Raw genomic sequence first — 27,461 nt, forward strand, 5'->3', positions numbered from 1 at the left:
GATCAACACAACTGTTTGAGAGGAACGGAATTGGTAAAAACAATATACAGAACTTACTAAACCATGAATAAATCAAGAAAATCAACTGCCAATATGATAATATTGCACAGGAACATAGATGCATATATGTACTTTTGATATTTATTAAAATTCTTGAGGTACTGCCGCTGAGTTTTGAATAACAATTTTTTTATTTAAGTGCACCATAATTTACAAGCACTTAAAATTAGATCAACAATTTGTGATATTCAAAGAGAACTATTAACCACAAGAATGTCAAATTTTCACTGATGTTTAGAAAGACAACTGATTTTTCAAATCAAAATAATGAAGTGAAAGAGTCTGTTATTGTTTTCCCGATATACAGACATATTATAAGACCATAAATATCCATAATTGCCCCCATTGGACACAGCACTGCCTGATACCAGTTGAACTCCAATGACCTCACGCAGGTAGCTAGCAGGGAGGGTTATTGGTCCCTTGGGGGTTCCAACTGAAATAGCGCTGATTCCACGCAGTGAGCAACACGTAACACGTAGTCCGAGAGACATGTCGCCTGTTAGGCGATAATACAATTTTATTTCCGACGAAAACAACGCTGTTGACGGCCAGGTACTTATTTTACACCTGAGTACGGTGAGAGAATGTGAGTAAAGAGCCTTTTTCAAGGATCTCAACTATGCGCTGCTCAAAGCGGGACTCGAACCCTGGATTATCCGATCCGAACGCGAGTGTCATACCACTAAACCAATGGAAAAAAATTATTCAAAATGTATATTTTATGCAGTGTTTCATTTTTTTACGAAATCCGTCGAAACCCGCCGAAACTCATAGTCCCAGGTTCATTCACACTGGTGTACACTTCCCTGAGTCCCAGGTTCACTCACTACCGCTGCCTACTACTTCCCATAACGTTGTCCGATATTGTCGGGTTTCGTAAAAAAAAAAAGAAACACCCTCTTCCTCTCATAGTCTCTGGTTCACTCCCCACTGCTGTCTATTTCCCCATAACTTTTTCGGGTTTCGGGGGGTTTCGGAGGGTTCCGGTGGGTTTCGTAAAAAAAACGGTTGCCAACATGCCTTCCCGCGAATGCTCGAGTTCACAACGTGACTTTTTTAATCTATGTATTTTTAAAAATAATAAGTGCTATGTGCAGAGATTTAAAAAGTGTACAATGTAAAACCCAATTTAAAACTGTGGAGTGATCCTCGACAATATTGGAGGTTTCCACAAGACGAAGAAGAAGAAGAAGAAGAAGAAGAAGAAGAAGAAGAAGAAGAAGAAGAAGAAGAAGAAGAAGAAGAAGAAGAAGAAGAAGAAGAAGAGAAGAAGAAGAAGAAGAAGAAGAAGAAGAAGAAGAAGAAGAAGAAGAAGAAGAAGAAGAAGAAGAAGAAGAAGAAGAAGAAGAAGAAGAAGAAGAAGAAGAAGAAGAAGAAGAAGAAGAAGAAGAAGAAGAAGAAGAAGAAGAGAAGAAGAAGAAGAAGAAGAAGAAGAAGAAGAAGAAGAAGAAGAAGAAGAAGAAGAAGAAGAAAGAAGAAGAAGAAGAAGAAGAAGAAGAAGAAGAAGAAGAAGAAGAAGAAGAAGAAGAAGAAGAAGAAGAAGAAGAAGAAGAAGAAGAAGAAGAAGAAGAAGAAGAAGAAGAAGAAGAAGAAGAAGAAGAAGAAGAAGAAGAAGAAGAAGAAGAAGAAGAAGAAGAAGAAGAAGAAGAAGAAGAAGAAGAAGAAGAAGAAGAAGAAGAAGAAGAAGAAGAAAAAGAAGAAGAGAAGAAAGAAGGAAGAAGAAGAAGAAGAAGAAGAAGAGAGAAAGAAGAAGAAGAAGAAGAAGAAGAAGAAGAAGAAGAAGAAGAAGAAGAAGAAGAAGAAGAAGAAGAAGAAGAAGAAGAAGAAGAAGAAGAAGAAGAAGAAGAGAAGAAGAAGAAGAAGAAGAAGAAGAAGAAGAAGAAGAAGAAGAAGAAGAGAAGAAGAAGAAGAAGAAGAAGAAGAAGAAGAAGAAGAAGAAGAAGAAGAAGAAGAAGAAGAAGAAGAAGAAGAAGAAGAAGAAGAAGAAGAAGAAGAAGAAGAAGAAGAAGAAGAAGAAGTACTTTATCACTATTTTCTACCGACTGATTTAGAGATTCGATGACTGTTTGGCCTCATAACTTAAATTGTGCCGTATTCCGACAAAAACACATGATTTAATGTTGGCCAGAAAATATTGACATCAATATATCAACAATTAGATTGACTCCAATTTGTCAAAATCGGCAAACTATCAAACCCAGCAGTTTTAGCAATGTCGGGTTTGGAATTTCAAGCAATTTTTACGTCATATGCATTATGAATATTATTTGAAAACAATTTTTACGTCATTTTCATTCATCAATCTTTGAAACAATTTTTACATCATTTCATTCATCAATATTTGAAAACAATGTTTATGTCCTTTTTATTCACCAATATTTGAAAACAAATTTCCCCGTCATTTTCATTCATCAATATTTGAAAATAAATTTTACGACATTTTCATTCATCAATATTTGAAAACAATTTCTACGTCATTTTCATTCATCAATATTTGAAAAAAGATTTTACATCATCATTTCATTCATCAATATTTGGAAAAAAAAGTTTTCTGTTGAAAATGAAATAAAATAAAAGCATTTTACCAAATTACATCAGAAAAGCAGAGGTCATCAACCATAGCCCTACTATAATACTCTTTTAGTACGCCATGGCATCAACCTAATTTATTGTTTCCAAAAATATTACGTGGCTACATTTTGTTGTCACACTTAATCGCGATTATCGCCTTTAATCAGGATTTGAACCGAATCTTTGGTGTGAAACACAATGTCCCCGCCTACGATCCCCGCCTACGATGTGTCCGTATCGCGTTAGATGACGCAGGGAACAGAAGAATACTCGCTTGTTCAGCCCATTACCATGACTAGGGCGTTATTATTGTTTTAGACTCCATAAGGCCACCCACTGTTTTATCGTACAATGACAAAAAATCTTTTGGTGACTAAACGTTTATTCTCTAATACGCTTCAACGGTCGTAACGTCACTTCCCTCGTAATGACGCATGGTAACTTAGTAACATTGGCTCTAAACTATCGGAACAATGGCGGACGCCCTTATGAAATATTTCTCCGACGAGCATAAAAGCGTATCCAGATGAAAAAAAACCCCATTATAAATCTGATCATGTTTTGACTTTTACACATTCTGATCACAAGATATATGAAAAGTTCTAGCCAGCATGAAGAATAAAAATTACCGATTTTCTTTGTTTACAACCACAATGGCTGCCGTTGCTGGGCGACGTGACATCAGACTATTGAATCCAATTGGATCAATAAAAAGTTATTTACCTACATTTGTAAAGTAAATTGGTTCGTGTCTTGGGGAAACAGAGCAATAAATGTTACAGGAAATGACAAAATCAGTCGGATGGTGAAAAGGCTTGTATTGAGATATTAACCATGTTTAGATAGAAGGTCAGTATTTATCAAAAAGAGTTCTTGTCCTAAATGATTAAATCAACCCTTTTTGTACATCTTCTAAATACTTTTTTCACAGCTGGTCAAGTTGAAAAAGTATGAAATTGTATAAAAGTTGCTGGATGCCTTTCCCATACATCTGACCATACCTTCATGAAAAATCACCCGATTTACTTCCAAAAAAGATTAACTTTCTCTGGGGAGCGTATTCTTTCAGGAAATGAAACAAAATAAATGCAAATCCAAAATTTTCACCTTCCGACTGATTATGTCATGCACTGACACAAATGTCATGCCTTTTTTCCTTTTTTTTAAAGGTGAAAGTATGTGAGTTGGATGACTTTACCCTAACCAAAAGTCTCTTAGGAACGTAAGGCTAAGGGTGTTCATAGGCTGGAGGGCTTGCTGTTCTCTGGGAGTTACACCTCGCGCCATTCCTCTCCACTTCTACCATTCTCAACCACTTACCTGTCTACCATTACGAAAAATTCGTAAAATTACGAAATTTTGGGTCCAATTTCACAACTTCATGAGCGTCTCTAAGTCATTAAAACTTATTGAAAATAAAAGTTGATGTCAGACTACAATATATCTAAGGATTTTGAAGTGTTATTGTGAGGGGAAATTGATGATTTCTAAAGTCAATTATAGCGACTAAAATCTTTATCTCCCAAAAAATACGAATTTTAACATTTTTAATTAGGCGGGTAGGTTTGCTCAACAAGGTCGTTTTGGGGCGGCTACGCATTCACTTCTCTCGAGGAATCAATAAACCCCAAGGCAGATGCGGCTATGTGGTCTTGTGGTAAGACATTCGCTTTGGGATCGGAAGGTCCTGGGTTCGAGCTTCGTTCGGCGCATAGTTGAGTCCTTTTGAAAAGGCTCTTTAATCATATTATCTCACTGTACTCAGGTGTAAAATGAGTACCTGGTCGTTAATAGCATTGTCTCTGTTAACCATGTACAACAAATTTGATTAAATTAAGGAATTAAGGAGCAGGCACCGATGAAAGATAAAGAACACGTAACATGTAGGACGGGACATGACGCCTATTAGGCGATATTACTATTTTTTAGAAAGAGACAACGCTGTTAACGGCCAGGTGCTCATTTTACACCTGAGTACAGTGAGAGAATGTGAGTAAAAAACCTTTTCCAAGGACTCAACTATGCGTCGAGCAGGGCTCGAACCCAGGACCTTCCTTCCTATCCGAAAGCGAGTGTCATATCTCAAGACCACATAGCCGCATACTGTATACCCACCCCTCCTTACTTCTCCCCACTTGATGCAAAAGAACACAAAACATGTGACCAGTGAGTAAGATAGTGAGATATATTTTTCACGTAGCCATACTTTGTTATTTTTTTTGTCTTTCTAGGACAGGCACAATCAAGAAAAGTGAACTCTATGCTGATTTAGATGAATTCTCTTTGAGAATAAGTTGAGTGCTGTCCCCTCAATTTTATCCCCTTGGTGTTCATAAGTTATTTCTGCGATACTCTGAAAAAAAACAAAACACATATTTTAATTTTTGGTCAGAAAACTCGTCCTTCATATATCGGGTCATTAAAAAAAATGACCCCCAACTTAGGAAAAACTCTCAAATCTGGGAGTGAACGCAAAATCCCAGGTTTGAGTTTTTGGTCCAAAATGAGGGTCATTTTAATGGATTTTGAGATTTTTGAAGGACGAGATTTCTGGCCAAAATTTTATACGTATTTTTTTAAAATTCAGAGTAGCTACAGCAGTATTGGCGTCTATTTCGTCCAAACTAATTTCCATGAGTTGTGTTACGTAACAGGGTTGCCAGATTATTTTCAGGCATTCTGCCAACTGGATTTTAAAAATCTGCCAAATACCACAAAAATCTGCCAAACCCTACTATTTATAGTTACTTCTTTGAAAACTCATCAGTTTTGTAAAACAAAAAATTCGAAAGGCCGATGGCATAATTTTTTTTTTCATTTCCCAAGTTTAAAAAAAGCACTAATACATAAAAATGGCCATGGAAAACGTGGAAAATGACTTCAAATTCAGAAAATCTGCCAAATTGGCAACCCTGTTACGTAACGATCCAATCGTCACCCGCCCCCGCACACGGTTTGTCATTAGCTGGACTAATATATCACTGGTGGTCTGAACCACGTGATCAACTGGGAGACCGGAAAGAGAAGTTATGCCTATAAATAGCCAGTAAATTCATGTGTTTTGGAACAACAGACTTTCAAGGGCAAGATAAATAGCAGTCTCGTGCCAAACCACCGCGAGTTAGTCATAATATTTCTATGAATATGGAATAAGGACAATAGTTGAATGCTTGGACGACATGTTACATAATGATATAATAATATGTTACATAATAATAATAATAATAATAATAATAATAATAATAATGATAATAATAATAATAATAATAATAATAATAATGATAATAATAATAATAATAAAGTAGTCCTTCAGAGCCATTGGACCCATGGAGCGGGAGTATCCCGGTTTCTAAAGCGTGAAACGGCCAATAGCAATTGCTTGCTATCCTTTGGATAGGACGCTAGTCTATCGCAAAGCACTTTCCGCCATATCTAATAGACTCAGCTACCCAATCACTGCTGGGTGGAAGGGGGGTGGGATCAGACAAAAAAAATCGACTACACCGGGGTTGATCTTGGTCCCTTTGCGTGTGAAGAAGGAAGAAGAAGAAGAAGAAGAAGAAGAAGAAGAAGAAGAAGAAGAAGAAGAAGAAGAAGAAGAAGAAGAAGATGAAGGAAGAAGAAGAAGAAGAAGAAGAAGGAAGAAGAAGAAGAAGAAGAAGAAGAAGGAAGAAGAAGAAGAAGAAGAAGAAGAAGAAGAAGAAGAAGAAGAAGAAGAAGAAGAAGAAGAAGAAGAAGAAGAAGAAGATCATAAAACCATTTTGCGCTTCTCTCCAAAAATATCGATCTCTTTGATCCATTGGTATAATTTTATAAAGGACGATTTTTTTGGTCAAAACTTTTAAAACGTTTGTTTTCAAGTTCGGCAGAAGAGTGATGTCCCTTACTGTTGGTCGTCATTTACGTAACCCAGTCAGATCTAAAGCTATTATCAAACTATTGATTATTAGACAAGTATTTGCTTAGAGTGGCTGTTCTTTGAGGACTGGCCATTCTAAATGTGTTGCCCCCCCCCCCCCCCCCCCCCCCTTGGTCGTTGTCTTCTCTACCTGCCGTAGAATAAATAGCCCATTCTTTAGATATTGACCGTGACGCGAGTTTGCTAACGGTAATTGAAGGCTGCTCTTGAAAACAACTATTTATTCTTTTATTCTCAACCATGACCCACTTGCTTTGTGTTTGGGTAAAATACTCACAAGACACCCGCGAGCCAAGTTAAATTTATGTACCAATAATAAACCAAGAATAAATTATCCCATTCTTTAGATATTGACTGTGACTGGACTGCTAACCGTAATTATTCAAGGTTGCTCTTTAAAAAAAAACAACTTTCTCTTTTAATGTCATTACTCTTCAACAGTTGTAACGTCACTTCCTTCATAAAGACGCATGATAACTTAGTAACACTGGCTCTAAACTATTGGAACAATGGCGGACGCCGTATGAAATATTTCTCCGCCGAGCATAAAAGCGTATCCAGAGGGAAAAAACCCATAAATTTGATCATGTTTTGACTTTTACACATTCTGAATGAAGAATGAAAAGTAATGATTTTCATCAGACTACTGAATCCAAATGCGTTTGGGTAATATTCTCACAATACCCGCCAGTCAGGGTAAAAATATCACCACACAAAACTATATGTAACCTTTAACGTTTATAGTCTGATTGATATGATTTAGTGAGAACTAATCACCAATAGGCTGTCTAAAAATAATTACAAAGAGCTGAGTGACGTCAATTTTGAACTTTCTTTCAAACAGGTAAAATGTGGTTCTAACGTTTAAAAATTAAAAAGAAGTTTGAAGTTTTTTTGCCTCTTTGAGAAACTAATCCGATTTCCTCAATAAATCTTTTCAAAACACTTATCTGCCCTTCTCTGGAAAAACGCGTTTTCAACAATTTGGCAAGGTAAAGATCTGAACAAGTGTGTATGAAAGGTGCCAGACAAAGCAAGAAAGGAAAATACAAGAAAAAAATAAAAATAAATAAAATCAATAAATAAATAAAATTCCCTTTATTCATCCCCAAGGGGAAATTTGTCTTAAGGGTCTATTCCAAGGGAAGACTGGAATAACCCAGGCGTCAGCCGCAGAGCAGCGCCGCAAAGTGAGCTAGGGCGATGTGACTTGCTCAAGGCCACACAACGCAGCGGCGGGTGATTGAACTCGGTACCTTTCGGGCACGAAGCAAAGACTGTACCACTGTGCCACGCTGCCATCCCAAAAACTCAGTCGACCTCGGCAGAAGAGTGAGATGTCCCTTACTGCTGGTCATTTACTTAACCTAGTCAGATCTAAAGCTATTATCAAACTATTGATTAATAGGGAATGAGATTAGCGGAAGAGTAGCGTCCCTTGATTGGACGTCACCCAGAGTCTGTGACGTCACCGGCGGAAAAGTTATTAGAGATAGAACGTCATGTTGGTTGTGCGCATGCGTCTCTCGTCCTCGCTTCCGGTGAAAGCGGCTTGAGACACTTCAAAACCAAATTGACGTTCTCTCTGTAAGGGGACGTCCAATCAAGGGACGCTACTCTTCCGCTAATCTCATTCCCTATAGACGAGTATTTGCTTAGAGTGGGTGTTCTTCGAGGACTGGCCAGCCTATAATATGTTCTTCCTGGGTTCGATCCCCAGTCGAGGTCGACTGATTTTTTTGGGATGTTTTTTTTTTCTTGTATTTTTCTTTCTTGCTTTGTCTGGCACTGTTTCATACACACTTGTTCATATCTTAATCTTGTACCGGTGCCTGCTCCTTAGTTTCTTAATGTGAAATTTGGTCAGAAAATTGGTCCTCAAATATCGATCAATTTAACTCTCTCCTTACGGGCCTTTTTCAGGAAAACTTGATGGTTTTACACTCAAACTGAGGAGATATGAAAATCTACTTATAGATAGTATGCAGTTGACGTCACTCAAGCCTTTGTTATTGTATTTTGCCATCCGCGTTTGTGAGTGATTCTCACTGAACTGTATTAACCTGACTATAAAAGTCCATGGCTACACACAGTTTTGTGTGTTGGTCCGTTATACTTCCGGATGGCAATGTTATGAGCTTCTTAGCCAAGCGTATACTATCTATACATACTTTTCTGCAGCATGACAAGTTTTACAAAACTTCCAAAAAATATTGTGATGTACAAATGTTTTCTGATTAATAAAAATGTTCATTGCATCGTAACAAATGTGACGATTTCCCTGTTGTTGGTATGGAGGGGGCAGCGTGGCTCAGCGGTATGGTCTTTGCTTCGTACCCGAAAGGTACCGAGTTCGATTACCCGCTGCGCTGTGTGGCCTTGAGCAAGTCACCTCGCCCTAGCTCAATTTGCGGCGCTGCACTGCGGCTGACGCCTGATTATTCCAGTCTTCCCTTGGAATAGACCCTAAAGACAAATTTCCCCTATGGGATGAATAAAGGGAATTTTATTTTATTTATTTTATTTATTTCAATGACCTTCAAAAAATCTCAAACCTGGGAGATGTTCATGTGATGTACTCTAAGTAGGCTCTCCAAATAAATGGAATGGGTAACTGATAAGATATTAGTCGATGTTGGAGTGGGAATGATATTATTTGAGATCTTGACAATGTGAAAGTAAGACAAGGTCAATGTTGATCGGAGCTGCCAACTCGAAATTTCAAAAAGTCGTAGTTTGAAAGGGAAGAAAAGAAAAGTTCTGTTTAAATAGCTTTACAAAATAAACAATTTGCTCTCAGCATGGTACAAAATGCTCCAAAGTTCTGAATATAGATATGTTCTAAGGAGCTAAACTTTCCTTTTTACCAAAATTTATTGAGTCAAAGAGACATATGCATGCAGTTCTGTAGCTGGAGCCAAAAATTCGTATTTCTACGAAGTTTTCGTAGTACCAGGCAGGTCTGTTGTAGATGCTACCAAACTCTGACAAGCTCATCTTCTTCTTTTTTTTTGGTCTGGAATAATGTTCTTCAAATATTGATCAATAAACTATAGATAGTTCGAAGATGACATCACTCAGGTCTTTGTTATTGTTTTTTGCCATCCGCGTTTATGAGTAATGCTCACTGAACTGCATTATCCTGACTATAAACGTTCATGGATACACACAGTTTTGTGTGTTGGTCAGTTATACTTCCGGATGGCAATGTTATGAGCTTCTCAGCCAAGCGCATACTATCTATACCTAAGGTAAAGATCTGAACAATTGTAGGACGTCTGACCGGGAATCAGAAGGTCTGAAATTCGATCCCCAGTCGAGGTAGACTGATTTTTAGGGATGGCTATTTTCTTGTATTTTTCTTTCTTGCTTTTGTCTTGCAATTTTCATACATTCTTGTTCAAATCTTTGCCATACACCGGTGCCAGCTCCTTAATTTCATAATGGGCATGATCTAGATTACCCTTCCATGTGCTCGAGGTCATTGGTCACATTGGAATATGTGCTCAAAGTGACCCACGTAGTGAAAAGTGTTCACAGTTTATGAAATATCTAACATCTGGATTGGTCATTTTGTGTATGGTTACAACTTTCATAAACAAAGCAGCGTGTTTACATTTCTGAAGAAATATCCAATCGTGGACAGCAACAAATCACGTGATTGATGACTTGGTTGGACGAAAACATGAATATAGATCGCTCCCATTTAACTATACTTACTTAATTAGGCCATTCACTCCGGCTGGAGCATACATTGGCCATCGAGAAATCCCCTCCTTCTTATCCGGCTTTGAGCCATCTTCTCAGTTTCTCTCCATTAAATTTTTTTGAGCTATTATATAGCGCAATATCCACTAAACGTGCTCAAAGCGCTTTACAATGGGTCCCTGGCCAACAGCAACATTTAACATGTAGGACGGGACATGACGCCTGTTAGGCAATATTACAATTTTTCGGACAAAGACAACGCTGTTAACGGCCAGGTACTCATTTTACACCTGAGTACGGTGAGAGAATGTGAGTAAAGAGTCTTTTCCAAGGACTCAACTATGCGCCGAGTGCGAGGCTCGAACCCAGGACCTTCCGATCCGAAAGCGAGTGTCATACCACTGGACCACATAGCCGCACCATGTTCAGCTTTCAGTTTTTAGATCCTCCATCAATGCCCTTCTCCAGTTATTCATAGAGTTCCCTCTCTTCCTCGTTCCCTGCGGGGTCCATGTGACAGCCTTCCTTGTAGTATTTGGTGCAGACCTTCTCAGGGTTTGACAACTCACCAGATGCTGCACAAACCTAAAAATGACGTCAAACTTTAAGTCCTAGTGGGTTCTAGCGTAGCCATCGTTATATTATAGCCTGACACTGAAATCCAAAAGGACTGGCAGTTTGACGTCATTATTTAGTTTTTGCACTGCCTAGTGAGTTGTCGTTAGTAGAGCTCATGGAAACAATTGGTCCCATTGGTTGAACTATTGAATACAACTCACGATTTGTTTTCTTTTGTGGCAAAAGACTGGCATTTTGACGTCATTTTTTGGTCAGTGTCAGGCTTTTAACTTTACGAAGGCCACGGTTCTAGTGTAGCCATCGTAAACTTATAGCCTGACACGAGAACCCACTAGAACTTATAGTTTGACCTCATTTTTTAGGGTTTTGCACCGTCTAGTGAGTTATCGTTAGTAGAGCTCAAGGAATCAAGTGAACCGATCAATTGAACTGTTGAATACAACTCACGATTTGTTTTCTTCTGTGGCCAAAATAATACAATTAAGTGAGAACCACTCATAAACGTGGATAACAAATAACAATAACAAAGACCCGTCGACGTCACTTCAATCTATCTATAGATACTGTTCGACGATGACGTCACTCAGGCCTTTGTTATTGTTTTTGCCATCCGCGTTTGTGAGTTGTTCTCACTAAACTGTATTAACCAGACTATAAAAGTTCATGGTTACACAGAGTTTGTGTGTTGGTCCGTTATACTTCCGGATGGCAATGTTGTGAACTCCTTGGCAAACGCATTCTATCTATAGATAGTTCGAAGATGACGTCACTCAGGTCTTTGTTATTGTTATTTGCCATCCGCGTTTATGAGTAATGCTCACTGAGCTGTAATAACCAGACTATAAACGATCATGGTTACACACAGTTTTGTTTGTTGGCCAGTTGTACTTCCGGATGGCAATGTTGTGAACTTATTAGCCAAGTGCATCCTATCTATAGATGGTATGAAGTTGACGTCACTCAGGTCTTTGTTATTGCTTTTTGGCATCCACGTTTTTGAGTAATTCTCACTAAACTGTATTAACCAGACTATAAACGTTCAAGGTTTATATAGTTTTGTGTGTTGGTCCGTAATTCCAATGCCAATGTTGTGAGCTTCTTAGCCAAGCGCATACTATCTATAAGTTTACTATGGCAACGGTCAGGCTATATAATATTAACGATGGCTTTGGTTCGTGCCACTCACCATTCATAGAATCGACCCGTCTTCCCATACGATCATCATTTAAATACTCTTCAACAGTCGTAACGTCACTTCCTTCCTAATGACGCATGGTAACTTAGTAACACTGGCTCTTAACTATCGGAACAATGGCGGACGCCTGTATGAAATATTTCTCCGGCGAGCATAAAGGGTATCCAGCGGAAAAAAACCCCATGAATTTGATCATGTTTTGACTTTTATACATTCTGATCACAAGGCATATGAAAAGTTCTAGCCAGCATGAAAAATAAAAAGTAATGATTTTCTTTGTTTAGAACCAAGATGGCCGCCGTTGCCGGGCGGCGTGACATCAGACTATTGAATCGTATAGAAATGGACCCATTTGTCCAACTCTGAATAAAAAACAAGACATTTTTTAAAGTTTTGGTCAGTAAACCCGTCCTATTGAATACTACTCGCGATTTGTTTTCTTTTGTGACCAAAAACTTGTCCTTTGACGTCAGCATTTGGTCAATGTCGCGTAGCCATCGTTATGTTATAGCCTGACACTGAAATCCAAAAGGACTGGCAGTTTGACGTCATTATTTGGTTTTTGCACCGCTTAGTGAGTTGTCGTTAGTAGAGCTCATGGAAACAAGTTATTTCATTGGTTTAACTATTGAATACAACTCACGATTTGTTTTCTTTTGTGGCAAAAACATGGCATTTTGACGTCATTTTTTGGTCAGTATCAGCGTGGCCTTCGTAAAGTTATGGCCCGTTGCTGTGCGACGTTACATCAGAATATTGAATCCAATAGGATTCAATAGTCGTAACGTCACTTCCTTCCTAATGACGCATCTAACTTAGTAACACTGGCTCTAAACTATCGGAACAATGGCGGACAAATGTAATATTTCTCCGTCGAGCATAAAAGCGTATCCAAAGGAAAAAAAACAAACACATAAATTTGATCATGTTTTGACTTTTACACATTCTGGTCACAAGACATATGAAAAGTTCTAGCCAGCTTGAAGAATAAAAGTAATGATTTTCTTTGTTTAGAACCAAGATGGCCGCTGTTGCCGAGCGGCGTGACATCAGACTACTGAATCCAATTGGCCACACGGAGAATCTCATTTCTTTTATATAAAAAAAAACATAAGATCCCCTAGTTCAGCTATTTCTTTCTTTACCAAAATAGATGAGCATTTCAAGGGAATCAGAGTATATCGATATTCTATGCAACGAAATATCGTATCGAATCGAAACCGAAAATTCCGCCCAGCACAAAAGAGAGGTCAAGAAATAGGGCGGAAGTGAGGAATAAAGAAGGGGGGGGGGGGGGGGGGGTAGGGGTGATTTAACCAGTAATGGCGAAGACATAGCATAAGACAGATAAAAGAGATAATAATATAGATAACGAAGAAGTCCAGCAATCTTTAGTTGAGCTCCCAATCTATGCGTCAACTCCGGTTTTTCCGGAACTTTCGAAAATAATCCCCTACCCCTTCCCCCTCCCCTGTCCAGTTTCTTCTCTTTCCCCTCATTACAACTAGCCGCTGTTGTTGTTCTGTTCATACAAACCTAATTCAAAAGATAAAATATAATGTCATCCATTGATCTCTGCACATTCAAAGATGTTAGTTATTTTTTAGGGGCGACATAATGTAAAAATTCATTTCCTTTGGATTTGTTCTTTACTTGCTATCGCTCTCTCTCTCTCTCTCTCTCTCTCTCTCTCTCTCTCTCTCTTTCTCTCTTTCTCACTGTCTCTTTCTCTCTTTCTCTAACTCCCCCCTCTCTCTGTCTCTTTCTCTCTGTGTTTGTGTAGGAGAGAGATATTGAGATAGATAGATAGATAAATAGATAGATAGATAGATAGATAGATAGATAGATAGATAGATCGATAGATAGATAGATAGAGAGAGAGAGAGAAAGATATAGATAGATAGATAGATAGATAGATAGATAGATCGATAGATAGATAGAGAGAGAGAGAGAGAGAGAAAGAGAGAGAGAGAGAGAGAGAAAGAGAGAGAGTGTTAGTACCAAATTAAGATCTTAAGGGGAGGGGCGACACCTGAAACTATTTTCAAGAATAATGATTATATCCAATATCTTTTTATATTGGGACATTGCCTATGACCAATGGATTCGAACCATGTGATTTATTTCGGTGGGCGTGTCCGGTTGCCATGGTGACGGCCGCCATCTTGGATTTTTCTCTTCTCTGGGTGCTATTTTAAAAAGTTACTTTCTCAATAAGTTTCCATTGAATTTTCTTGAAATTTGGCATGGTTGTATATTTGTATATTGTTAAAAAAATACAGAGCATTTTTTAAATATTTTAAATAGATTTTTATTTACAAATTTTTAAAAATAATATTTTTTCGGTATGATAAAAATCATGTTTTTTGACATAAAAATGTCAATATTTCAAAAAATAATAAAGATATTTAAAATTCCTTCTGTATGATTTTAGATAATCACTATAGCTCTAGACATGCAAAATTTTAAACAAATTGATTGATAAATGACAAAATAAGATAAAAAATAGTGTTAAAAAATGTCATTTTGAGAAAAACGAGATCAAAGATGACAATGAATGAAAATAATAAGACAAAACGGTACAACCAGCTCAAAACATATCAGCACCGTATGAGGGTCCCCCGTGTTCTTTTTCTGCCTCCCTCTGGGCTTTTTCACGGGTCTGAGCTTTCATTTTGCGTCTTTTTTTTTCTCTTTGTGTTGAGCAACCCTCATGCTCTGGTCAAGTCTTTTTGATTCTGCTTGCTGACTCAACATCTGGGAGTGTTCTCTCAGTCCACCGATGCCCAAAGACACTTTCAGGGATTTATTTCTGTTGGACCAAAATTATACTCTGCACCAAACTCAACTTTTTTTTAGGGAATGGAAGTATGTTTTATGGCATCTTGACCAAACAGAATTATGAAACCTTTCGTTTGGATTTTGTGTTGTCTTCATCTCACAACACTTCAACAAAGCATATACAGGCTTCAAGTGCTCATGAATTAAATCAAAATTCAAAAGTGTATTTACACGCTGCTTGTGTCAACAGTTTACACATGGGCAGCAATATATTTTTTATAAAAGCATCTGGAGTCCGGTTCAGGAGGACAATACCTATGTTGAGGGAAGTCATTGGTGTAATAACCGTGGTAAAGACCAGCAAGAATAGCCCATTTCATTTCTTTCCGCTGTGGCATTGCTTGGAATCGCTTTATCATAATACTACTTACTATCACACACCAAATTCCAATCAAAGATTTGTGGTCACGGGTCAACCACGAGCCATCATAACTTTCTTGCTTTCTTGGCTTTTGTAGCAAATAACTGTAGCCAACGTTTGGATTTTTTTGTCACTTTAGGTATAGTTATAATAATCCAGTAAAAATTGGAAATATTTAGAGATAATTAACGTGAATACGTGTCAAAATTTGATAAAACAACTGATCAATCGAAATGTAAACAAATCGTAGTAAAATATAATAGTAAGAGAGGCGAACTTTCACCCTGACTCAACATCCAATCCCTGGCGCGGAGTCAGAGGTCGAGAACAAGGTCAGCCAATCAGATCGCACCATTCGTGATCACGTTGTATTTACCTGACAACTTGACCTCTTATCAGCTGTTTGACACACAATCTTCGTTCACGACTCACAGTTTCTAAACCCCTCCCCTGCCCATATTCTGATATTTTTGAGACTGAAACCGTGTCAACTAGACGGGCAAAGAGTAGACTAAACTATCGATATCAAAAATTACAACATCGATATGGATTATAATGCTTTTCAGTCCTATTATTTTCAGTTGAATTCTCACAAAAAATTGAAAAGTTTGGTATTTTCATGTCGACTTCCATGGCTATGAAAGACGATTTACAAACTTTATATTATCCAAATCACCATATCAGTGCTGAAAATATGTGAAAAAAGGATTGTTCTTTGATAATAAATAAAAAACTGAAATTTTATATTTTGACCCAAAAATCGATATTTCAGGTGTCGCCCCTCCCCTTAAGGAGCAGGCACCGTGTAAGATAAAGAACTGAACAAGTATGTATGAAATGGTAGCACGTCTGACCGATAATCAGAAGGTCTGAGGTTCGATCCCCCAGTCGAGGTCGACTGATTTTTCGGGATGGTTCTTTTTTTTCTTGTATTTTTCTTTCTAGCTTTGTCTGACACATTTCATAGACACTTAAAAAATTAAAAATGAGCTTTATATAGCGCAATATCCACTAAATGTGCTCAAAGTGCTTTACAAGGGGTCCCTGGTCAACAGCAACATTTAACATGAAGGACGAGACATGCCGCGAGACAATGCTGTTAACGGCCAGGTACTCATTTTACACCTGAGTACGGTGAGAGAATGTGAGTAAAGAGCCTTTTCCAAGGACTCAACTATGCGCCGAGCGCGAGGCTCGAAACCAGGACCTTCCGATCCGAAAGCGAGTGTCATACCACTAGACCACGTAGCAGCACTTGTCCAGTTCTTTATTGTGAATGTTAGCCTTTGTCTGCTTTGTTTTGTATTCAATTCATTTTATTACTTCCTAACATCGTGGCTAAGCGGTACGGTCTTTTCTTCGTATCCGAAAAGTACCGAGTTCGATCACCCGCCGCTGCGCTGTGTGGCCTTGAGCAAGCAACCTCGCCCTAGCTCAATTTGCGGCGCTGCATTGCGGCTGATGCCTGGGTTATTCCAGTCTTCTCTTGGAATAGACCCTAGAGACATATTTCCCCATATGGGATGAATAAAGGGAATTTTATTTTATCTTATTTTTTAAAAATTTTAACTTTCTCCTTACCGATCAAATTCAATATTTCCCAAAATAACAGGCTTACCCAGCAGAAAAATTGATTTTTTAAACTCAATCAAGCTCTCTACAAAAAATCTTTATATTCTTATTAATTAAACAAAGATCATTCTTCAAAGTTTGTGATGTACAATATAACTCTGAATAAGAAACATGTAACTATATTGTTTCGTAACCAATTTGACGATTTTGCTGTAGGTGGTAAGGAGAGGGTTAAGCTAATAGGGATAACCTGTGCATAATTGTGACCTACCGTCTCAAAACGGTATTATGTCGGGATGGACCAGATGCTATAAAGTCAAATTAACGTTAAACCGGTCAAAAATATGAAACGTTGGTATGTAGCACTCTAAAATATGTTATTCCTCATCCTCTATAAAGCATAAAAAAAAACTCAACTTAAGTCTGATATTTCTGGATACAAATTCCATTTTCAGCATCTTAATCATCCTGGCTTAATACCGTTTGGAGACGCAAAAGGTTTAATTTGTGCATAATCTGTTTTGTGTCACCTCAAGGAGATGGAGATGGTGATGGTTTCAATCCCCTTTTTCTTTCTGTTCCTCATTTGTGACCCTTCGCCTCACAACGGTATTAAGTCGGGATGGCTAAGATATTGAAAATTGAATTTATAGCCAGAAATATCAGACTTGTGTTGAGTTTGTATGTTTTATTGAGGAGAATGAACACCATATTTAAGGGTGCTTATTCCAACAATTTATAATTTTGACCAGTTTAACATTAAAATCGGCTTTTAAGCATCTGGTTCGTTCCGACATAATACCATTTTGAGACAATGGGTCACATTTGATTTGTTTCGAGGCACCCTACACATTTCATTTTTTTTTAAATTGAGTTTTTATATAGGGAATGAGATTAGCGGAAGAGTAGCGTCCCTTGATTGGACGTCACCGGCGAAAAGTTATTAGAGAGAGAACGTCATGTTGGTTGTGCGCATGCGTCTCTCGTCCTCCCTTCCGGTGAAAACGGCATGAGGTACTTCACCGAAAGCGAGGACGAGAGAGACGCATGCGCAAAACCATTTTGACGTTCTCTCTGTAAGGTGACGTCCAATCAAGGGATGCTACTCTTCCGCTATTCTCATTCCCTATAGCGCAGTATCCACTAAACGTGTTCAAAGCGCTTTACAAGGGGTCCCTGGCCAACCGTAACATTTAATAAATAGGACGGGACATGACGCCTGTTAGGCGATATTACATTTTTTTTTCGGACAGAGACAATGCTGTTAACGGCCAGGTACTCACTTTACACCTGAGTACGGTGAGAGAACGTGAGTAAAGAGCCTTCTCCAAGGACTCAACCATGCGCCTAGCGAGCGAGGCTCGAACCCAGGACCTTCTGATCCGAAAGCGAGTGTCATACCACTAGAGCACATCGCTGCAATTGGATAACATTGAGCTCCATTAAGGGAGCCTGTCATTGTCGGAGTCCGAAATGACGACAAAATCCCGGAGAGGAGATTCACAATGAATAAACATCAGGTTTTGTGGCGTCCTTCTCAAAGCAACAATGAAATGGAATTTTCCAGACTCTTTAGAATATGAACTTGAAAGGTCTTTAACAACAGACGTTGATCCTCCCTGAAAGGAAACAAATGGCAGAAGTGGTTATTAAAGCCATTTGCTGGATGAAAGCAAGATAAAAGTAATATCGTTTCTCGTGTAATGTGCTGAGATTCATTTGTAAAATCTATTTTAGGAAACATTGAATAATAATTATCATAAGTTATATAGTTAGCTTTCATCCAACGCTTTTAGAGATAATTTTTAATGTCGATTTATGCGTTCTACGATTTTAGACCTTTTCGGTAAACAAAACGTATAGATATTATAGAGCACTGTTAGATTTCTAGAGATGTCCTTTACAACAGTGTTAGTAGTAGTAGTAGTTATAATAATAATAATAATAATAATAATAATAATAATAATAATAATAATAATAATAATAATAATAATAATAATAATAATAATATAATAATAATAATAATAATAATAATAATATTTCATTCATCGATCTTAACAAGAGGGGGATAGATGTACGCTTTAGAATAGAATCGAAATGGGTGTCGTCTCCAGGATGAAACCAGGGGCGGTAGGGAAAGAATTAAAGGGGAAACTCTTTGCGGGTAAATTTTACATGAGAGTACTTAGAAAATGTATTGTGGTCAATACTCTTCAACAGTCATATCGTCACTTCCTTCCTAAAGACGCATGGTAACTTAGTAACACTGGCTCTAAACTATCGGAACAATGGCGGACGCCCGTATGACATATTTCTCCGACGAGCATAAAAGCGTATCCAGAGGAAAAAAAACACATAAATTTGATCATATTTTGACTGTTACACATTCTGATCAAAAGGCATATGAAAAGTTCTAGCCAGCATGAAGAATAAAAAGTAATGATTTTCTTTGTTTAGAACCAAGATGGCCGCCGTTGCCGGGCGGCGTGACATCAAACTATTGGATCCTATTTGATCAAACCTATGGACATAACTGCATTAGGTTACCCATCGTTCTTCTGTTTTTATTTTAGAGAACGGGTGGGGGGGGGGGGGCGGGGGTGTATATTCTAATAATCAAATTCAAAGGACTGTGACAATTTGGAGTAATCTAAAGTTTGAGACAAAAAATTCTAATTCAATAAATAATAATAATACTATATCTTTATTGTCCAAAAAAAAGTGGCAATTTGTCATTTGGTTACACATTTATAACAATACAATATTGACATAGACACACTCACACAAGATGCACACTAGTAACATAGTAGTTATCGTAAAAAAACCCCCAAAAAACAAAACAAAACAATATTGTTAAGAATATAATTTGTAAAGAACTAACCAACAAAAAATTTGATTTTGACGAATAATGTAACATGACATTGGATATTATTGTATTTTGTATACCAATTATTTGAAACTCTTAAAATTTAAAGTTGGACATGTCAAATGAATGTAAATAGAATAAATTATACTACGAATATTGAATATGACACTTATTTATGTAAAAGAAATTTAATTCTCAATAATGTTATCAATTAATTGACATTGAATACTATCTATATAATAGATAAATTGTATCTATGGATAAAAGTTACACAGAACATTTATAAGATTTTTAGAACCTATTAGCTCTTAAACGATACGATACGGTACGATGTATACCATATGTGACCCAACGTCTCAAAACGGTAATATGTCGGGATGGACCGATGCTATAAAGTCAAATTATAGTTTCTCAAAATTATGAAACATTAGCACTCTAAAATATGATATTCCGTCTCCTCTATAAACCATAACCAACTTAACTTATGTCTGATAGTTTTGGCTACAAATTCCATTTTCAGAATCTTAATAATCCCGACTTAATACCGTTTTGAGACTTTGGATCACATATGTGACCCTCCGTCTCAAAACGGTATTATGTCGGGATGATTCAGACCCCAAAAAGTGAATACAGAGATAGAATGATGAGAAATTGGAGGTCAGAAGTTTTTTCAATGCAAGAAATAATCTTTATACTCCACCCCAACGTACAGAAATTAAACCCAAGTTGGATATTTGTGGCTATGAATTCAATTTCCCTCACCGAGTGGATCCCGACATAATACCGTTTTGAGACGGTGGGTCACATATTATCAAAGAGTTCACGATGAGGAAGGTTCAACTCGAGCTCCCAGGGCTATACGAAGATATCGCTCTTCGGGGAAAGACATTTCAGCAGTGCCGAGCAGAGTGCTGGTTGAGATTTTCTGAAATATAAAAATGACATTGTATAGATAGTATGAAGTTGATGTCACTCGGGTCTTGTATAGATAGAATGCACTTGGCTAAGAAGCTCATAACATTGCCATCCGGAACTATAACGGACCAACACACAAACTTTGTGTAACCATGAACTTTTATAGTCTGGTTAATACAGTTTAGTGAGAACAACTCACAAACGCGGATGGCAAAAACAATAACAAAGGCCTGAGTGACGTCATCTGCATACTATCTATAGATAGTATGAAGTTGATGTCACTCGGGTCTTTGTTATTGTTTTTTTGTTTTTGCCATCCGCGTTTTAAAAGTAATTCTCACTAAACTGTATTAACCAGACTATAAACGTTTAAGGTTACACATAGTTTTGTGTGCTGGCCCGTTATAGTTCCGGATGGCAATGTTGTGAGTTTTTTAACCAAGCGCATACTATCTATAATTAACACACACACACACACACACACACACATATATATATATATATATATATATATATGTATATATATATTATATATATATATATATATATATATATATATATATATATGTGTGTATACAAATCTATAAACTTATATAAGATTAAGGTTTTAGTTATCTTTAGCAAAATTTGTTTTGCAAAAAGACGGAAGTATTTCCTGACACTAAATTGTGCGGCTATAATGTTGTCTAGTGGTATGGCACTCGCCTTAAGATTGGAAGGTCCTAGATTCGAACCCGGCTGTGAGTTGCGAATAGTTAGGTCCTTGGATAATGTGTAAAATGAGTTCCTGGCCGTAAACAGCGTTGTCTTTGTCGGGGAAAAAAATTGTATTTATCGCCTCACAGGCGTCATGTCTCATTCCACATGTTAAGCGCTGCTGTTGGCTAGGTACCCCTTGTAATGCGCTTTGAGCTCCATTTTTTTGTTTTCTGTTTTAGGATGTTTCATTTTATTTTAAAAAATAAGATCCGGAATTTCGTTATCTTTAACTAAATTTGTTTCACTCAAAAGAGGAAGTAGGCCCTAAACCTAAATCAGATTGTGAGCTTATTTGTTTTCAAACAAAGGGGGGGGGGGGGGGTGCGGGTGGGGGGGGGGGGGGTCGGAATCTAATCAGCGCCATATTTAATTAGTTTGCGTCACTTCCTGGAATTCGCAGCGGTGGCGCAAAACGAACTGTGTTCAATTAACATTATTCCAAATTTAATTATATGTGCCTCATTTTGATTAAACTCAAAGAGCTATTAATTTTTTAGTTCACTAATGAATTATGTGACAAAAATAAAATGGAAAAGAAAGTTCATTAATTCATTATGTGACAACAATAAAATGGAATAATTTGGCTCAGCGGTACGGTCTTTGCTTCGTACCCGGAAGTTCGATCACCCGCTGCTACGCAATGTGGCCTTGAGAAAGTCACGTCACCCTAGCTCAATTTGCGGCGCTGCACACTCCCCTTGGAATAGACCCAAGAGACAAATTTCCCCTATGGGATGAATAAAGGAAATTTTATTTATTTTTTTTGATTGAACCCATGGTTATTGACCAGGACCGATATTTCTGTGACCACTCGCCTCAAACCGGTATTAAGTCGGGATGATTAAGATACTGAAAATGGAATTTGTAGCCAGAAATATCTGACTTAAGTTTGTATGTATTATAGAGGAGAAGGAATGTCATATTTTAGAGTGTTATATACCAACGTCTCATATTTTTGACCGGTTTAACGTTAATTTGACTTTATAAAATTTAGAGCATCTGGTCCATCCCGACATAATACCGTTTTGAGACGTTGGGTCACAGTTCAAGTACAAAGAGGGCGTGAAACAAGTGACTTGAAGTAGAAGTATTAAATAAGTGGATCGAAACACGGGTCTAAATAATAATAATAATAATAATAATAATAATAATAATAATAATAATAATAATAATAATAATAATAATAATAATAATAATAATATCATCATCATCATCATCATCATCATCATCATCATCATAAATAATAATAATAATAATAATAATAATAATAATAATAATAATAATAATAATAATAATAATAATAATAATAGATCTTCATTGTCCATAAATATGGCAATTTGTCATTTAGTTACACTTGTTATAACGTTAAATGATAACTATAACATTGAACAGATATTTCACTCCTACTTATTTCCCCCCCCCCCTCTCTCTCTCTCTCTCTCTCTCTCTCTCTCTCTCTCTCTAACCTGTCTTGTGTAAGAATGAAAGAAACCATGAAAGGAATATTGAAGAAGTTGAAGCCATGAAAACGCTGGACAAGAATTTTATAATGTACTTAAGTTAAATGTTATCTTCACGACATCCTTGAATCTTCCAGCATGTCAATGAACAAAACGCAGTGACATCTATAGAGGGTATATTATGAAGAGAGAGTATATTATATATAGTATATAGAGTATATTATGAAGTCCTAGACCAAACGGCTATAATGTTGTCTTGTGGCATGACACTCGCTTTCGGATCGGAAGGTCCTGGGTTCGAGACTCGCTCGGAGCATAGTTGAGTCCTTGGAGAAGGCTCTTTACTCACATTCTCTCACCGTAATCAGGTCTAAAATGAGTACCGGTCCGTTAACAGCGTTGTCTCTGTCCGAAAAATTGTAATATCGTCTAACAGGCAGTCTCGTCTCGTCTCGTCTAACAATCTCGTTCTACATGTTACGTGTTACTGTTGGTCAGGGACCCTTTGTAAAGCGCTTTGAGCTCATTGAGTGGATATTGCACTATATAACAAGCTCATTATTAAGAAGTCAAAGCCATGAAATTGCTGTATAAGATTTTTATAATGTATTCAAATATCTATTTTCATGACATCCTTGAATCTTCCAGCATGTCAATAAGAGAAAAAACTAGTCCATATTGGTTGTCAGTTATATCTATCTTTTTAACAAGGGAGTGCCGATAGCTCAGTTGATAGAACACTCGCTTTACACACACACAAAGGGACTACCAAGATCGATCCCGGGTGCAGTCTAGATTTTTAAAAATCCATCTGTCCATCCAGCGGTATGTGTTATGCGGTCTAGTGGTATAACACTCGTTTTCGGATCGGAAGGTCCTGGGTTCAGGCCTCACTTGGAGCATAGTTGAGTCCTTGGAAAAGGCTCTTTACTCACATTCCCTCACCGTAATCAAGTGTAAAATGAGTACCGGTCCGATAACAGCTTTGTCTCTGTCCGAAAAAAAATGTAATATTGCATAACAGACGTCATGTCTCGTTCTACACGTTACGTATTGTTGTTGGTCAGGGACCCTTTGTAAAGCGCTTTCAGCACGTTATGTGGATATTGCGTTATATATAAGATCAAGTTAAAAAGCTCAAGTTTATAGGTGACCCCTCGCCTCAAAACGGTATTAAGGCGGGATGATTTAAGGTGCTGAAAATGGAATTTGTAGCCAGAAATATCAGACTTAAGTTAAGTTTGTATGTATTATAGAGGAGAAGGAATGTCATATTTTAGAGTGTTATATACCAACGTCTCATATTTTTGACCGGTTTAACGTTAATTTGACTTTATAGCATTTGATCCATCCCGACATAATACCGTTTTGAGACGTTGGGTCACATAGGTATGAATTAAGTGAATCAAAATGACCTGCCTTGTGTAAGAATGAACGAAGCCTTAAAAGGAGTATTAAAGAAGTTGAAGCCACGAAAAGGCTTACTGTAGGTACTTAAGTATATTATTATATCTTCACGACATCCTTGGGATCTTCCAGCATGTCAATAAGCTAAATACTCTTCAACAGTCGTGACGTCACTTCCCTCGTAATTACGCATGGTAACTTAGTAACTGGCTCTAAACTATCGGAACAATGGCATACACCCTTATGAAATATTATTTCTCCGACGAACATAGAAGCGTATCCAGAGGAGAAAAAAAACCCATTATAAATCTGATCATTTTTTGATTTTTACATATTCTGATCACAAGACATATGAAAAGTTCTAGCCAGCATGAAGAATAAAAAGTACCCATTCTCTTTGTTTAGAACCAGGCTGCTCGCCGTTGCTGGGCGACGTGACATCAGACTATTGAATCCAATTACAACTCCATATTGGTTGTCAGTTATATCTATCTTTTTAACAAGGGGGTGCCGATAGCTCAATTGGTAGAGCACTCTCTTTCCACACACACACACACACACACACACACACACACACACACACACACACAAAAGGACCACGCCATTATCAATCCCGGGTACAGTCAAGATTTTTGTCCAACTCCCCCCCCCCTCCGTCCACCCAGCAGTAAATGGGTAGCAGTGTCTGTTAGACCTGGTGGAAAGTAATTTGCGATAGACAAGATAGCGTCTTATTAAAGAGTGGAAAACAATTGCTATTGTCCGTTTCACGCCCTTGAAACCGGGATAAACTCCGGCTCCATCGGTCTGAAAGGCTCTGAAGGACTACTTTTTAAAATTTTTATAGATAGAATGAAGTTGACGTCACTCAGGTATTTGTTATTGCTTTTTGCCATCCGCGTTTATGAGTAATTGTCACTGAACTGTATTAACCAGACTAAAAACGTTTAAGGTTACATATAGTTTTACGTTTGCCCGTTATACTTCAGGATGGCAATGGTGTGAGCTGCTTAGCCAAGCGAATACTATTTATAAGTGTGATAACATATATGCCCCACCGCCTCGATTCGGTAAAATCTCGTGGCCAACTGGAATATGAAAGTTGGGAATAGAAAAAGGGTTAAATTTACACAATTGTGACCCCTCGCCTCAAAACGGTATTAAGTCGGGATGATTAAGATACTGAAAATGGAATTTGTAACCAGAAATATCAGACTTAAGTTAAGTTTGTATGTATTATAGAGGAGAAGGAATGTCATATTTTAGAGTGTTACATACCAACGTTTCATACTTTTGACCAATTTAACGTTAATTTGACTTTATAGCATCTGGTCCATACCGACATAATACCGTTTTGAGACGTTGGGTCACAATTTGACTCTTAAGATGTTTGAGACATTCATTCTGATCTTCTAAATGGGGGATACAACATAAATCAAAACAAAACAAAAACAAACAATGAAACCAAAAAACCCAAAAACAATACAAACCACACACACACGCACACACACACATACACACACACACACACACACACATACACACACACAATCAACAACAAAAATAAACATAAGAGAAACAAGCAAAACAATAATAAAACCAAAAAAAAAAAAACATACAAAAAACAAACAAACAAAATTAAACAAAAAGAACACACACAGAAAAAAACCCAAACAAAACAAATTCGTAATAAGGTCTAAAAGTCAATTTACAGTATCTAATAAATAAATACATAAATAAATAAATGGGGAAATTTTCATTAGGGTCTTTGCTACAGGAAGACTGGATTGAACCAGACGCAGAACAGCGCCTCAAAATGACCAAGGCGAGTTGACTTGCTCAATCAAGGTCACACTGTGCTGCGAGTAGTCGAATTCGGTCAAGAAACAAAGACCCTACAGCTGAACCACTTGATAAGTGACCCAACGTCTCAAAACGGTATTATGTCGGGATGGACCAGATGCCATAAAGTCAAATTAACGTTAAACCGGTCAAAAATATGAAACGTTGGTATGTAGCACTCTAAAATATGATATTCCTTCTCCTCTATAGATAGTTCGAAGATGACGTCACTCAGGTCTTTGTTATTGTTTTTTGCCATCCGCGTTTATAAGTAATGCTCACTGAACTGTATTAACTCGACTATAAACGTTCATGGATACACACAGTTTTGTGTGTTGGTCCGTTATACTTCCGGATGGCAATGTTATGAGCTTCTTAGCCAAGCGCATACTATCTATAATACATACAAACTTAACTCTGATATTTCTGGCTACAAATTCCATTTTCAGTATCTTAATCATCCCGACTTAATACCGTTTTGAGGCGAGGGGTCACATATCAGAAAAGTGTGTGGAGCAGGCACTTATGTTGATAATAGGATTCAGTAGTCTGATGTCACGCCGCCGGGCAACGGCGGCCATCTTGATTCTAAACAAAGAAAATCATTACTTTTTATTCTTCATGCTGGCTAGAATTTTTCATTCCTTTTTCATATGCCTTGTGATCAGAATGTGTAAAAGTCAAAACATGATCAAATGTATGGAGTTTTTTTCCCTCTGGAAACGCTTTTATGCTCGCCGGAGAAATATTTCATACGGGCGTCCGCCATTGTTCCGATAGTTTAGAGCCAGTGTTGCTAAGTTACCATGCGTCATTAGGAAGGAAGTGACGCTACCACTGTTGAAGTGTATTGCAAGAAATGAAGTGAGTAGGAAAGCACCAGAAGACAACGGAGAATATCGTTTTGGGAGGATGGGTGACACTTGATGCTTACCTTGGAAATCACCACAGGCGACACCTGTCCAGAGCAGTCACTGTGAGCGAACGACAAAGTCGGCTGATGAATTCCTATGATGTCCCCTTGCTTCACGGTCAGTTGCTGGTCAAGGGGAACCCAGTGGGTCCACGGGCGGTCCTTCAGACACGTAGCAGGGTTTGACCCCACCAGATGATACACGTTGCTAGAGGGATGGGAGTCAACATAGATACGATTAGCCCAGGCTACGGTTTGGACAGGCTACGGTAGTGCATTGAAGAATGAAAGCAAAACAAGCTAAATATGCTTCAACAGTCTTAACGTCACTTCCCTCGTAGTGACGCATGGTAACTTAATAACTGGCTCTAAACTATCGGAACAATGGCGGACGCCCTTATGAAATATTTCTCCGACGAGCATAAAAGCGTATCCAGAGGGGTAAAAACATTATAAATCTGATCATGTTTTGATTTTTACGCATTCTGAT

At 37.7% G+C, this 27,461-nt stretch overlaps 1 protein-coding gene across 1 annotated transcript in view; it reads right to left on the reverse strand.

Moving 5' to 3' along the window:
• Positions 1-19,951: 19,951 nt before the first annotated feature.
• Positions 19,952-27,461, reverse strand: part of LOC144963874 (uncharacterized) — a 91,888-nt gene continuing 84,378 nt past the window's right edge. The window contains exons 25-26 of the mRNA XM_078897822.1: positions 26,993-27,179; positions 19,952-20,600 (exon numbers count right to left, since the gene is read on the reverse strand). Coding sequence (XP_078753948.1) covers positions 20,496-20,600; positions 26,993-27,179 — 292 coding nt within the window. The 3' untranslated portion in view covers positions 19,952-20,495. The remainder of the gene's footprint in view (positions 20,601-26,992; positions 27,180-27,461) is intronic.

Source organism: Berghia stephanieae, chromosome 2 (assembly GCF_034508935.2).
Source record: "Berghia stephanieae isolate SIO BIC M18660-M18661 chromosome 2, UCSD_Bste_1.3, whole genome shotgun sequence".
Taxonomy (NCBI): domain Eukaryota; kingdom Metazoa; phylum Mollusca; class Gastropoda; order Nudibranchia; family Aeolidiidae; genus Berghia; species Berghia stephanieae.